General features: G+C 37.2%; 3 protein-coding genes across 4 annotated transcripts; 2 read left to right on the forward strand and 1 right to left on the reverse strand.

Annotated features, from left to right (window-relative positions):
• The first annotated feature begins 32 nt into the window (after nucleotides 1-32).
• On the forward strand, nucleotides 33-2,820 carry osgep (O-sialoglycoprotein endopeptidase). 2 transcript variants are annotated; one of them, XM_065265744.1, is made up of 12 exons: nucleotides 33-173; nucleotides 362-485; nucleotides 631-750; nucleotides 833-1,008; nucleotides 1,179-1,274; nucleotides 1,375-1,424; nucleotides 1,583-1,661; nucleotides 1,768-1,833; nucleotides 1,921-2,011; nucleotides 2,093-2,168; nucleotides 2,411-2,509; nucleotides 2,700-2,820. In XM_065265744.1, the coding sequence occupies exons 2-12, from the start codon at nucleotides 371-373 to the stop codon at nucleotides 2,737-2,739; spliced, it is 1,008 nt and encodes a 335-aa protein (XP_065121816.1). In that variant the 5' UTR covers nucleotides 33-173; nucleotides 362-370; the 3' UTR covers nucleotides 2,740-2,820. The 2 variants fall into 2 exon arrangements, with proteins under 2 accessions (XP_065121816.1, XP_065121815.1); XM_065265743.1 differs by lacking the exon at nucleotides 33-173 and having other exon boundaries at nucleotides 338-485.
• A 371-nt stretch (nucleotides 2,821-3,191) lies between these two features.
• On the reverse strand, nucleotides 3,192-6,111 carry LOC135747086 (uncharacterized). The gene is made up of 4 exons (XM_065265747.1): nucleotides 5,966-6,111; nucleotides 4,215-4,979; nucleotides 4,074-4,106; nucleotides 3,192-3,971 (listed from the first exon to the last, which is right to left on the reverse strand). The coding sequence occupies exons 1-4, from the start codon at nucleotides 5,979-5,981 to the stop codon at nucleotides 3,922-3,924; spliced, it is 864 nt and encodes a 287-aa protein (XP_065121819.1). The 5' UTR covers nucleotides 5,982-6,111; the 3' UTR covers nucleotides 3,192-3,921.
• A 1,834-nt stretch (nucleotides 6,112-7,945) lies between these two features.
• On the forward strand, nucleotides 7,946-13,474 carry LOC135747021 (GTPase IMAP family member 8). The gene is made up of 5 exons (XM_073813983.1): nucleotides 7,946-7,976; nucleotides 8,667-9,401; nucleotides 9,477-10,193; nucleotides 11,797-12,550; nucleotides 12,638-13,474. Exons 1-5 carry the CDS (start codon nucleotides 7,946-7,948, stop codon nucleotides 13,350-13,352), a joined length of 2,952 nt encoding a protein of 983 aa, XP_073670084.1. The 3' UTR covers nucleotides 13,353-13,474.
• The last annotated feature ends 1,166 nt before the right edge of the window (nucleotides 13,475-14,640 follow it).

Genomic DNA, 14,640 nt, shown 5'->3' on the forward strand with positions numbered 1-14,640 from the left:
TATGTTAATCTTGAGTGTTTAGTGGAACCTGTATCAAATGTTATCTCTAAAATGTGTATTCATGTATATTTGAAATTAATTTATCATTATTATAACATAATTTTTGCCCAGGCCTTTTGTAAAGGCCATTGAACTGTTGTTATGGTCCTACGACCCACGAGTGTTGAAAAGTGGTAAGTCTGAAAATTGTGAAAGATAATCTAATAAAACAAATACTATCAATATGAACATAATATTTTTATATAAATTATTATAACCAGCATATATGTATTAATAGCAGTAGTGATGTGCTTGTTTGATCTAGCAGAATGCGCTTTTGAACACATAGATTCTCACAGATTATTAAATGCTTCATGTTCAGCAAGGCACCATGACTGTAGTCATTGGATTTGAAGGGAGTGCTAATAAGATTGGTGTGGGTATAGTCAGAGATGGAGAAGTCCTGTCAAACCCTAGGCGCACCTACATCACACCACCTGGTCAAGGTGAGCTGACCCAACAGTACTTCCTGTACATATTACCTATATAACTTACAGTAACAGTGTAAGAAAATTGATAACCTTCACTTAAACTTTTTGTAACCACACTGTATGTATTTTATTGAATGATTGAATCACAATCACTTTATAGGATTCTTGCCTGGTGAGACAGCCAAACACCATCGTAGTGTTATACTTACTGTTCTCCAGGAGGCACTAGATGAAGCAGGGTTAAAACCGGCAGATATTGACTGTGTGGCATACACAAAAGGTGAAAAAGATTAAATTAGATTTGCTGCATGTTTGTTTTATCCCAGTACGCGTTTTTTCTATACATCTTTCTTATTGTACAGGGCCTGGAATGGGTGCCCCTCTGGTGACGGTAGCAATTGTGGCACGGACAGTTGCTTTGTTGTGGGGCAAACCTCTGTTGGGGGTAAACCACTGCATAGGACACATAGAGATGGGCCGTTTGATCACAGGTGCCGAGAACCCTACCGTGCTGTATGTGAGCGGAGGAAACACCCAGGTGACCCTTACACAATTAAAACATTTTATTTATCATTATAGTACTACACAGGAAGCTATTCCACACTCTCATTTATTATATTTGCTTCCTGTGCGATATGTCATTCATAATAGGTTTTTGCTTATTTAGAAATTAGCATTAATGAAATGTATTGTTTTATGTTTTAACAGGTTATTGCTTATTCTGAACGGCGCTACAGGATATTCGGAGAAACAATAGACATAGCTGTGGGAAACTGTCTGGACCGGTTTGCTAGAGTCATCAAGGTCACAACTTAAGAAACTCAAAGCAGCTAAGAAATAACTGAATTAGTTTAGTGACGTTTTTATATGATGTATTTTAGATATTTTTTACATGTATTTATAGATATCAAATGATCCAAGTCCTGGTTACAACATCGAACAGATGGCAAAAAAGTAAGTTCATACTAAATATACATTATAAAAATAACACATGGTTGGGCTGCTTTGGGCGACTTCACAGTTGCTATTGTAGCATCTGAGTAAATTGCCAAAAATAAATTTTAAAATGTTAATCAACAGTTTAGAACAGGACATGTTGAATGTATTTTTAGGGGCACCCAGTATATAGAGCTGCCTTATACAGTGAAGGGCATGGATGTGTCATTTTCTGGCATCTTGTCCTATATTGAGGTGAGATAAAAGTTTGCTGTGTACTGTTTGTTTTATACGATCAGAATAATATATTTAAATGTTTTTTACTAGAAATATGTATTTCATCTTTTGCATTTACACGTAGGAGGCTGCTAACAAAATGTTAAGTATGGGCCAGTGCACACCTGAGGATCTGTGTTTTTCTTTACAAGTAGGTAGATAAAGTATGCTCACCATGTTTATTTAAGGAAGTGCATAATGTGAAGAGTAGTGAAAGAATTACCACTGTTATTAACAGGAGACTCTGTTCGCTATGCTGGTGGAGATCACAGAAAGAGCCATGGCTCACTGTGGCTCCCAGGAGGTTCTCATCGTTGGAGGAGTTGGCTGTAAGTGAATTAGACACTAATAGCTTACTTTGTTATTATATTATACTTTTTAGATTAGAATCATTGGAAGGTCTTTTGTAGGTAACCTGCGCCTACAGGAGATGATGGGGATTATGTGTAAAGAAAGAGGAGCAAAACTGTTTACCACAGATGAGAGGTGAGAGACAGATACTGTATAGAGCTTGTTTGACATCTAGTGAGACCCTGCTGACTCCAAACATTCCTGGAGAGCTTTAAATTATTGGATTCTATAAATATTTACTCTAATCGTCATTTTCAAGCTAACAGCTCAGACGGTTAAAAAGAAAAAAATGAACATACATTCCAGATTTTTTTAACCACATTGTGTTTATGAGACTTTTTTTACATGATAGTGTGTAATCTTTGTATTGTGTACAGGTTTTGTATAGATAATGGAGCAATGATTGCACAGGCCGGATGGGAAATGTTCCGCTCAGGTTGCATCACAGAGCTGTCGGATTCCTGGATTACACAAAGGTACACAAATGCACAAATACAATAAATCTATCAATATTGAAGCACAAGCCTTCAGTATGCTTTGAAAACCGTTATTTTATCAGTAGCCAATTGTTAAAAATTTTACGATTACATGCATACCATACCATAGATAAAGTAGCTGTTTTGGTATAGGTCAGAACATAATCACTTGGTAATTTTGTTGTTACAGGTACAGAACAGATGAAGTTGAGGTCACATGGAGAAACTGATGTTGGCTGCCTATCCAGCATTTAACTGTATTTGTGGATTTCTATTTAACCAAATAAAATGTTATGTTGGAAATTAAACAAGCTTTTGTAATGGGGTTAATTAATTTTTTAGAAGCTGTACTAGTAAAAAACTACTTCAATAGCCCAGTATAATTGCCCTTAAAAAACCTTGGTTACAAAATAATCATGGTTTTGCTCTTCATAGGATTGGCCGGGACATTCTTTGTCAAGATCTTTTGAAATTACATTTAAAAAAAGGATTTTGTAAGAATTTGTATTTTAATAAAACCATTTATCTTGAATGTTCTACTAGATGTTATCATAAAAAATAAATGACCTTAACTTTATTCATGCAAAAGAAGTAATTATAGCAGTAACAGCTATGTCAGCATAATAAATAGCATTTTAATTTCAAACATATTGTTGGACAATGAAAAAATGAGACCACTAAATGTTTTATAAAGTTTATTAATTTTTACTATGCAACACTGTTCGATTAAATCTCTGAACATCTTCCAGTGTAAATTATTTGTATGTTTCTAAAAAAAAAAAAAGTTAGGTCATACACAGCAACGGATTTCCATTAGGACTTATGACCGACATTCAATCTGGGTGAAATATATATATATATTAAAAAACAGCATTAAGACCAATAGACATCTAAAGGTGCTACCATCATGTGCCAGCTGCACCTCTGTAAACTTCATATGAAACAATTTGTGTGGGAAGAGGAGATTATTAAGGAAGGGAAGACTGATGTGAAAACATTCTGGATTTGGCTCTAAACATGAGCTCAGTCTTCAAGAGAAATGGATGACATGTTCAACTACAGGTCAAAAAGTGCTTGATTTAACCACTCGCACACAAGTAGGAACAAGGGAGAAATAAAAGAGGACTTTCTTAACTCTAAAACTGCAGTTCGTTGAAATAAAATTGCAGCTCCGTAACAATTTTTTTTAAAATCGACAATTCGCCACCATTAAAATGACAGAGGTGTGCAGAGGGACTCTGCGCCTGAGGCAGACTGTTGTAAGGCAACCGAGAAGTCCAAGACATCTATCTTCAAATGGGAAAAGTCTGAAGTGTCTTGGTATAAATGTTGTGGGAAAGATAACCTGAGTGAAGTGCGTGTATGTGTGTTTGGGTATGAGTGTGATTTTGCTCAAGATGTGTTAGTGTGTGTTAGGCTGGTGATTCCAGGGCATCCTTGTACCAAACAACCTTTGCTGGATCTGAAAACAGTATAAACCAGTTAGTAATGGTCTAACATGCTGTTTATATTATGTTCTACTATTGTAACATAAAATCCCAAAAAACTGAGGTTAAAAAAATACCTCGTTTTTGTTTCCGTAATATTGCGTTCCATTCTGTGAAACAAAAATAAGGCAAAGTTGTTAAGCAGATGACATAATGCACAACCATAACAAACCACAAATTACACAATTCCTTGAATATCCATAACTGTATCGTTTTACCTTGTGTGTGATACTCCAATGCTTCCTCCAGGTGGCGACAGCTAAGCAAAAGCTCCTCTGAACTCTCTGTATCTCTTGGGAACTGAATGGTTAAAGGATCTGAAGAAGACTGGGCTGGTTTTATAATAACCTCGCCAGCAACTGGGTGGACATCTGGACTCTTCGGTGGACTGGCCTGTGCATCATCTGACGCCGGGCCATCGCTGATGAAGCTAAGTCCCCACTGGTTCTGCAGTAAAACCCCAATACCCGGTGGTTCCTCTGCTGCCCCTGGAGAGCCTCCCCCTGCCTTCACCTTAGAGGCATAACTTACGGCCGGCTGCAGCTTGGCTGGGCTGTCTTTAACCGGAAAGGCAGGTGGGGGTTTGAGCAAAGACAAGCTGTTTTCTACCCATCTTTCCTTTTGTATCTGACTCTGACCGGTTTTAAAGGTTCTCTCATCTGAACGAGGCCCTGGTCTTGGCCCGTCTCTCCGAAAACTTCTTCCTTTATTCGGGGCACGCCGCTCTCTGTCCCGGCTAAAGGCGAAGGGCTGGGTGTGACCAGTGCCGTTGAGAGAACCGTTCAGACTGCTCGGTGAAGCCTGATGAAATGGCTTATCCATCCTAGAGGAACAGCCTCCTCCTCCTCCCCCACCGCAGCTGCCAGAGCCAGGGGAGAGGCGCCGGTTCCGGATGTGTGGTTCTGGTTTAGGAGGTGACACTAGGACGGCTGGATCACACAAGGGATCAGACTCGCACACTCCATTGCTTGACTCCCAAGTACCTGTTAATAAAAACAAATTAAAATAACTATCTATTTAAATAACTAATTATCTCATGCTATGAAGATGTTGGGGAATAACTGACAAGCAGAAATTTCTACAAAATGTCATCTTTCCTTTGGTTTCCAAGTGAATGAAACTGGACTATGTTTACTGACATTGTGCTACAATTTTAACTCTTCTAATATAATTAACTATTTCTCCCACAAAAAACAGATTTGTTAGTTACTATTATACAGAAGACACAAAAATAGTTTGTCGTAAAACCAGTGTGTAAGGATCCAATGAAAACAAAACAACGTGTCTCGAGTCGACCATGGCTGATAGCTGGAAATTTCTAGTCGGCGCCCATTCGCATTAGCAAGCTCAGACCGGCCCAAACCAAAAATATCTTGATATAGGCACAACCATAAATATATCCTTCCTCGTTACATGCAACATTTATTATTTTAAATTTTCAAATTAATGACTTCAAAAACCATTTCCTTTCAAAAATCTCGTAGTTTATAGTAAAAAAACAGCCTACAGAAGAAACAGATATCTGCTAACAACTTATCGATTAACAACAGAGTAAGCGTGTTTGCCAATTCACTCTGATTACTCACAATCTGATTACAAATAACAAATAAAAAACAACAACAACAAAATATTTAATTTAAATGAATTTAGATGCTAACGGCTAACAGCAGGCCGCTTATGTTTGGATCTTTAGCGCCCATAACAACCAGTTTTAAACCGCCCAGGAGAAAATCACAAACCGTCCGATTAAATCTAAAGCTTGTACGATTTCATGCCAAGTACAAAATAATACATAAATATCCTATTTGGACTTAGGCATCTTACTGAAAGACGGTGAGATATTTCAAAGTAAAAGTTTCGTAAGACTCGATCATGGTTCGACGCGATCCGGCACACACCTTAAAACACCTAAACAAATGAAATAACCTAACATTAAGTGAGCCTTATAGACTTAAAATAATCCCCTCACCTGTTTTGATATGCATTACGCAGTTGAAAATCCTGGGTTTTATAAGCAGTTTGAACTTAGTGTGTGTACGTATGTATGTCGAGCAGCGGCGTGTTGCTTAATACGAGCATACGGAAGTGACAATCACCAAGAGGAAACAGCGCGGCGACAACTTCCGGCGCCAAGAAGAGCGGGAAAGACACGTGACCAAATTTGAAATGATAACACATTTCTGCATATCTAACACACAAATGCAAACTCCACACAAAAAGACCACCCAACCCATCTTGCTGTGAGACAACAGTGCTACCCATTGAGCAGTGTGCTGCCCAGAGGGTATTATTATGTAGCCTAAATGTTTGAGAATCTGATCTAGAAGATAAACTGAAACAGCATGTATTCTATATGCTAATCTTACGTATTACAAAAATATTACTGTATGTAATTAAATAATTTTAAATAACATTTGAAAAGATGAGTATAAAGCTCTGAGTGATAACTTGGGGAAAAATACAGTTCACGTCATCAAGACGTGCAAGTAACCAAAACTTATATTAATTTCATAGGCATATTTATGTTTTTATCAAAAAAGTGCTACTTACATCCTTTGTCTCCTCGGGACTCTGTCAAATTTAGTTTCAGGTTGCCTCTCCAACTTTCTACATTATTGCTAATTCTTTGATCTCCTGTCTTATAGAGGTTCTGAAGAAGCTCCTTATCTGTGTTTTCCTGTTTGTTTGGCTGTATTTCATCATTTACTTGAGATGGAAGCTCTTTGTTGTCATCTTGTCAGTTTAAGCCTTAACTGTTCATCTGTTTTTTGAACATTGCCCTTCTTTTTTTGTCAGATCAATCTTCAGTAAGCTTCTTGAAAACAATGACAAAAATATAATGGTGTTATCAACTGATAAAAAGTACGGTTTGATTAGCAAAGCCTCAAATTTCAAATATGCTGACAGTAACAATGAGTTTAAAATGGCTTTAGTTTTTCCACCTGACAGTTTTTCCCTTTGTCCTATTTTTTATATGTTCCCAGCTCTCTGCCCCATTTCCTTGTTGTGTTATCAAATTTTTCCTTTGTACTGTATGTTCATCTTCACAATCACATAATGCATTAGTCTTTTGTGGCACTTTGCTATTTTGTGTGTGCATTTATCAGAATTACACCTTTATTCTTTAAGTTTTTCATTTTTTCCTCATTCTTCTCGTTTAGTCTTTCTTAGTTTTTTGTCCATGACTAAAACTGGAAAAATAAGCTTTTTGTCTCTTGACTGCATGAATGCAGTAAAACAGATATCTAGATTACTGCATATAGGCCATATGAACATAAAAACACACTGCAAAGTAATTACATTGAAATCTTTCTCCCTTAAGATTAGATAACAGAAATGAGCATTTCATTGTAAATAGCTGTATGTCTTTATAGGGGATTTAAATGTTTCAAATATTCACCCAGGTGAAGGTCCTATTTAACGCTGTAATGTATTATTGCAGGCTATGATTTGTCGTATTTTTATATTTTCAAATGGCACATGAATATTTAGTTTGCTGTGCATCTCACCACTAAAAAAGTAAAAATGTTTTGCCATCAAAGTTGCACAAGGACATCTGCAGCCAATGGATGTCTAGCTTGTTTAAATGTATCATGTCCTTCCCCTTTTAGATATTACACAGATTTAATACAAGGTTCAGTGAGAGTTAAACAAAAACTGTTAAAGTTAACCTTAAATAGTCTTCAGTTCTGTTTATTTCCATTTGAGGGAGTGGCATTCATTTACATTAGGGATTGGTTTATTACAGTGCAAACTTTAGACTCATGAAACAGGTCGACATAACACATTGTTTCAAAACACACGTAACTATAGTTTGCTAAGACTCAGTACTGGCCACTCCTGGCATGAAAACTACAATAATGATCTGTGAAATATATAAGATCTCATAGCTACTGCTAAACATAATGAGCATTTTGATCGTTGGAATGAAACACTGACATGAATCAATATGGCATTAAAAAGATGTTCTCATAATGAAAGTAAGTGATTTTTTTTATTTATGAAAATCAGTTCATTTTTTAACATGATCAGGTACTGTTAACTGTGATGTTGTTTAAAGAAGTCACAGTTAAATAAGTTACTTTTTAAAGTAAGCACGTGGTTTTTAGTTATAGTTATCTCCTATATTAAAGTACACCCCTAACGTGTTGCAAGTCATGTGTTGTTCATGTTGTAAGGTGTACTGACTATGTGCTTATGTTGCTGAGGTGTTTTTCCCTGTTCCCACACTGTACTCCCTTTGGAGCATAGTTTGGGGCTTTGTTTTTTTCTCCTCCCCTCCCTGATATAATGCTGTAGTTCTTCCTTAATGCCCTGTTGACCTGTTCTGTCTACCCTCTTGTCAGTTTTATGTATTGTATGTATGGACAGGTTGATGGTTAATTTCGCTGGTACCTGTGACCATGTGACAATAAAGCTTGATTGATTGATTGATTGATCACCAACCACACACAACTGTATTAACTATGGTGTTTGTTACATAATTTATCTGATGTAACTACACTATTTATTAAAACTGTAAAAGCTCTGCACATCTTTGATTTTAGGATATAATTTAAATATCACAATTTCACAGTCTGGTCCTTCGCGTGAAATATTAAGCTATTGTTTAAGGAAAATGAAAATATTTCTGTATGTATTTTGAAAAAAAAACTGCATGTTAACCTAAGCTGCGCATAATATCATATCAGACTTGTCCATTATTGAAGGTGATGTGCACTGTCTGTCCGAATTGAGGATCGTCCTTCTCGGAGGCCGAAATTCTGGTAAGAGCCTTGTGGGAAACACAATCTTAAATCAAGAAGAGTTCATCCTCCAGGAGCGAACCACATGTCTGAAAAGAGAAGTTGAGGTTCAAGGAAGAAATGTCATTATGGTGGACACCCCAGGCTGGTGGTGTGACTTCACAGCAAAAGACACTCCTGAGCTTGTCAGAACAGAAATCAGACGCAGCATCTACCTGAGTCTCCCGGGTCCTCACATCTTCCTCCTGGTGGTTAAAACAGACTCATTGTTCATAGAAAAGCGCAGGAAAGCCATAGAGGAGCATTTAGAGCTCCTCGGAGAGAAGGTGTGGAGTCACACTCTGGTTGTGTTTACGAAGGGCAAAAACTCTGGAGATAAATCATTTGAGGATCATGTTAAGGCATCTGGTAAACCTCTTCAGTGGCTCCTGGAGAAATGCAGTGGAAGGTTTCAGTTTTTTGATATCCAAAGAACATGCAATGATACCAAGGTAATGGAACTAATGGGGAAAATCACTCAAATAGTGGAAAGAAATGAAAGATGTTATTTTGAAATGGACAAAAGGACTTTACAAGAGATGGAGCAAAGAAAAAGAGAAGTGGAGCTCAAGGCTCACCAGAGATTGATCAGGATACAAAATCAAAAAGCCAACGTAAAAGGTGAGTTCAGTATACTGCATTGCTAACCTTTATTGTATTGTACTGTTAAATAACTCTTTATCTTCTTCCTCCAAGCACGCTCATATCATCCCAAAAACATTCGACTTGTCTTGCTCGGAGCAAAGGGGTCAGGGAAGAGCTCGACAGGAAACAGCATTCTAGCAGTAGGAAGTGACCAAAGGTTTACACACAAAAAGCGAACCACGCAATGCATGATGAAAACATGCACAATGGCAGAAAAACAGCTGACACTGGTGGACACACCTGGTTGGTGGATGAACTACTTGACCCAGGACTCTACAGCTTTTGACAAACAAGAAATAGTCAACAGCGTGTACCTGTGTCCACCTGGTCCCCATGCTTTTATTTTGGTGGTGCGGGTTGACAGGTCCTTCACAGAGATCTACAGAAGGGCCACTGAAGAGCACTTGGAGCTTATATGTAAGGATATCTGGAGACATGTTATGTTGCTCTTTACCTATGGTGACTGGCTCGGTGACACAACCATTGAGCAGCACATAGAGAGTGAAGGAAAGGCGCTCCAGTGGCTTGTGGAGAGATGTGGAAATCGCTATCATGTTATGAACAACAAGAGTCCTGGTAATAGGTTTCAGGTGGCAGAGCTGCTGGAGAAGATAGAGGACATGATGGCGGGGACTGGTGTGAGCCATTTTAAAATAGATAAGAGTATTTTTGAAGAGCTTGAGAGGAGAAAGCAAGAAGAGGCAAAGAGGGTACAACTGCGGCGTGAGAATGTGCAGGGGAAAAGACAAAGCTTGAACGCTTTCAAGGGTACGATACAGTAAGAACTTTAGGTGTAGACATCCAGCGTCTTTAAATAATTTGAAACAAAATGCTGAGAGGTAACTGTCCAAAACAGTTTATACACTCTCAGAAAAAGGTAAAAAAAGTACCTTTTTGTCACTGGGAATGTCCTTTTAGGTACAAAATTGTGTTTTTTGAAAAGGTACCACCCAGTGTGTGTTAAAGAGCACCTATTTTCCGATTCATGATTTTACACATCATTTGGCGTGTAAGTGTGTATTAGTACATGTTAACGATATGCAAAAGGTATAAATGCCAAAGTAAACAATGACGCAAGTTATCGACTCCATCTTAAACTTCTTTTCTTGAACTACAACAAACACACTTGGTTGTAGGCAATAGTTTACTTCCTGGGCCTTATGACATGGACACAGTTGTCATTATCATATTTCCGCTTGCTTCTGACTCACAGCCTTTAAGTAGTCTATGTTTTCATATTTAAAGAATTTACTAGAATTTGCATCATCTGCATTTTCTGGATCAGATTCAGCTCTTATTGATAAGGTAGTAAGTATGATATTAACTCCTTTCAGCATTGCATTGTTAGCTAATCTTCTAAATATGGTAAGGAGCATCACATTTCCGGCTGACGACAGAGCTATTCAGGCCAATCACAACGTACTGGTTAGCTGGCCAATCAGAAGACACCGTGCTTTTCAGAATTATGAGCTTTGTACAAAATCAAAGTGTTTCAGGAAGGCAGGGCATAAAGGAGCAGCAATTATGTAAGGTATGTGGAAAATACAGTATTTTCCGGACTTTAAGTCCCTCTGGAGTATAAGTCACATCAGTCAAAAAATGCTGAGGAAAAACATATATAAGTCGCACTGGACTATAAGTTGCATTTTTTTGAAAATTATTTCACAAAATCCAAGCCCAAGAACAGACATTTAATCTGGAAAGGCAAGTTATTCAACTAAACAATAGCACACAGGCTGAACAGGTGTCCGTACATGTTAATGTAACATTAAAAGTTATTTGCACAATACACAATAACACAAGAACATACCTGGGAGGCTGAATAGGCTAAATTAACATAACAAGCTAACGACAATCAAGTTCACCAAGCTCCCGAACTCATTCCACATCAATGAATCCATTGAATTAAATAAATACAGGAGCAGCATATAGCGGACTCTCGTGGCTGTAGATAGTAATATTTTCTCTTGGTTCATGTAAGTCAGTATGAATGAATTTTTTTACATATAAGTCACACCTGACTATAAGTTGCAGGACCAGCAAAACTATTAAAAAAGTGTGACTTATAGTCCGGAAAATAATGTGTTTTGTTTGAACCACATGCGAACACATTGTATTACAGAAAATACACAAAATAAAGATGTTTTAGCAATGTAGTAGGTGCTCTTTAAGTAAATGTTGATCTAAAAATGTTTGCATATTTTTGCAAAAAACATTTTTTTTATGTGCTTACAGTAAGGCACTTACAGTTCAAGCAGGGCCAATGAATACATGTTTCAAAAAAATACAGCTACTAAACAAAGACTCCAACGTTGTTGTATTGTATTAAACCTGGAACATTCCTTTAACAGTAATTTTTTTTTTTTACCAGGACATATACCACTACCCAAAGTCATTAGAGTCATTCTCCTGGGTGGGAAACATTCTGGCAAGACCTCTGCTTCCAGATGCATTTTGGGTAATGAGGTAAAAGAGACTGACAGACAAAATCTCATTAGGGGTTCTGCTATAATCTATGAGAAAAAAGTCGAAGTTGTGGACACACCAGGCTGGACGACCGAGTGTTCAGATTCAGAGTTTAACAAGGAACTTCTCAATAACATTGTGACCTGTGTCCTACTGCTGGTGGTCAACGCCAGCTCCTCATTTACATTCAGGAACTTGAGAGCAGCTGAAAGTCATTTGCAAGCTCTGGGTGACAAAGCATGGAGCAGCACCATTGTGTTGTTTACATATGGAGACTGGCTTGGAGATGTAAGCACGGAGCAGTACATTGAAAGTGAGGGAGATGCGCTCCAAACGCTGGTGGAGAAATGTGGAAACAGATATCATGTTTTTAACAACAAAATTAAAGATGGCTGCACTCAGGTCGCACAGCTGATGCAGAAAATAGATGAGATGATGTTAGAGCAGATCCTTAACAGTGCTGTGAACAAAAAGAGAATTGAACGGCCTTTGGTGGATGGTGAATTAGCATTTGATAGGAAGATACAGATGGGAGAAACACCAATAACTCCTAGCTGCTCTTCTACAAAGAATAACCCAGATCTTGGTAGGTTTTCAGATGTACATTATTTAGAGTATAATTTCCTAACAGCAAGATTTATTACGTTTCTAGATACAATGTAATATAATACACTGCCAATGATAATGGAATGGATGTTTAATGTTGTTTCAATGTTTTACATTCCAGGAGAGACTGGGTTCTCCAGATCTTTGCTGCCTGAAACTTTTGGTGAAAATCAAGCATTGGATTGTAAAAGTATCCAATTACATAATGGGAATTTATCACACAGAACCACTGGTCAAAGACTGATAGTGATGCGCAACACCTCTGAATGGCTTCATCAAAATTATCCATTTATTGGTGTGAATAGAAGCGAAGAACCTGAACAACCCTCTCTAGCTGTGCTCAATGTTACACCAGATGACCAGCCAAGAAATAAATTACGAACACTAAGGACCAGATCACGGGAGTGGCCCCGTCTTCAGTGGAGGTGTACGCATTACACAGCTCGAACTGCAAAAGAAAGAGCGTTTGTGGATTTTGTCCAATCAGGAAGCCTCCAGGACTTAATTGACCAATGGGGTGATAGTAACATTAAAGAGCTAGAGGAATTCATAGACTCTTATTTTGAAATGGTGTGGCAGGAAACTGTAAAAGATGTTAAGGAAGAGGAATGCAGTAACACAAGCCCAATCAATTTTGAAATTTCAGGCATCACAGAGACCGGTTTAAAATATCTGGCCTCGATTGACAGGAAACTGTCGAAACTCGACATCCTGGAAGACGTTCAAAAAGACTTGAAGGAGCTGAAGCAAAACCTTAAACACTTTAATCAGATATTACAGGAGCTGAGAGACAGGAGTAAAGAAGCCGGTATCTACAGTCAAACGTCTGAGGCTAAAGAGTCAGATGCACAATGACCAGAGCTTTTCAATGCTGAAACTGTCAAAAATGGATAAATAATAATCAATATATTATTACTTCTGTCATGACTATTATTATGCTCTGTACATGTCTAGAATATAAAGAAAGGAAGGCAAGGTGTGAAATGTCAGGTTTGACAGCAGAATACCTGGCCATACTGTGGGCATACCAATCCACATGTTGACAGTCTTTAGGGATCATATTTTGTGCTGTATTAAAGAAGCATAAAAAATACCAATGAATAAATGACACATGTGAACTTGTGTATAAATAATTAAGTAAACTGACATCACAAACAAAAATGAATTTTGCAAGTGAAGTGTCTCTTTTATGAATTTGAAGTCATTATTAAACATATCTTACTGTACTACTAAAGCACTTTTTTGTAAATTAAGGGCATTTTCAAAACCATCTTAATATGCATGTGTTTATTTAATAAACTTGTGAATGATATAATTATAGCCACAAATGTAAACATTATGCCAATAATCACAGACAAAAAACTAACTTCACAACAGTCCATTGCATCCATTGTCTTCAATTTAGCATAATCACTAACTTCACAAAACACTGTGGTGAGTAACAATTATATTTGCAAATTGAACACTCTTCCCGTAATGTGTTAGCGTTTAAGATAATATAGTCCTTAGTAATAAATTAATATTATGAATAAAATTAGATGTAATGTAAGCATACAACCTGCAAATTCCTCTGTAACAATTCAAGCCTCCGACACAATGCATAATAGATTAGTCTTTCTTAAATTAGAGATTATCGGAAACAAACTTTAAAGACAGCAAAAAGAAACGTAACTGATTATCTAAACACCCTTTCTACGCGGCATGTATAGGTCTAAACATGTACTATAAAAACTTTTAACAGTAGAGGTCAGTCTACTCAAAGGTCTAATCCGATTTAGATGTATTTCCGGTTTAAGAAAGCAAAATAAAAGTACAAATTTGCCAAGCTTATTTTTTTATTCCCAACCTTAGAGCAAATATGGATAGTTGTTAAAGACGTTTGAATAATATAAAATAATAAGATATAATAAAACACAGTTTAAAAATTAAATATTTCTAAATAGTGAACTTAAAATTAAAATGCCTGTGTCTCCACTTAATGGCCGAACAGTGTGTTTACGCATTCAATATTACAGTAGTCCGACATACACAAGTTTTTTTTCTGTGTATTGCTGCAAGGATCAGCGGCTGAAAGCAATTTTTAAATAACATACATGCTGCCTATCCACAGCACTTGCCCAACATAAACGTGCCTAACCGTAAA

The sequence above is a fragment of the Paramisgurnus dabryanus genome, chromosome 1 (assembly GCF_030506205.2).
Source record: "Paramisgurnus dabryanus chromosome 1, PD_genome_1.1, whole genome shotgun sequence".
Taxonomy (NCBI): Eukaryota; Metazoa; Chordata; class Actinopteri; order Cypriniformes; family Cobitidae; genus Paramisgurnus; species Paramisgurnus dabryanus.

Coding starts and splice junctions, on each gene's coding strand:
- LOC135747086 (XM_065265747.1), bottom strand. Junction 4,107..4,214: donor ATTGGAGTATCACACACAAG/GTAAAACGATAC, acceptor TTTGTTTCACAG/AATGGAACGCAATATTACGG. Junction 3,972..4,073: donor ATTACGGAAACAAAAACGAG/GTATTTTTTTAA, acceptor TACTGTTTTCAG/ATCCAGCAAAGGTTGTTTGG.
- osgep (XM_065265743.1), top strand. CDS start 347: ATGCTTCATGTTCAGCAAGGCACCATGACTGTAGTCATTGGATTTGAA. Junction 1,662..1,767: donor GCATCTTGTCCTATATTGAG/GTGAGATAAAAG, acceptor ATTTACACGTAG/GAGGCTGCTAACAAAATGTT. Junction 1,834..1,920: donor ATCTGTGTTTTTCTTTACAA/GTAGGTAGATAA, acceptor TGTTATTAACAG/GAGACTCTGTTCGCTATGCT.
- LOC135747021 (XM_073813983.1), top strand. CDS start 7,946: ATGGCATTAAAAAGATGTTCTCATAATGAAA. Junction 7,977..8,666: donor AAGATGTTCTCATAATGAAA/GTAAGTGATTTT, acceptor TGTTAACCTAAG/CTGCGCATAATATCATATCA. Junction 10,194..11,796: donor AAGCTTGAACGCTTTCAAGG/GTACGATACAGT, acceptor TTTTTTTACCAG/GACATATACCACTACCCAAA.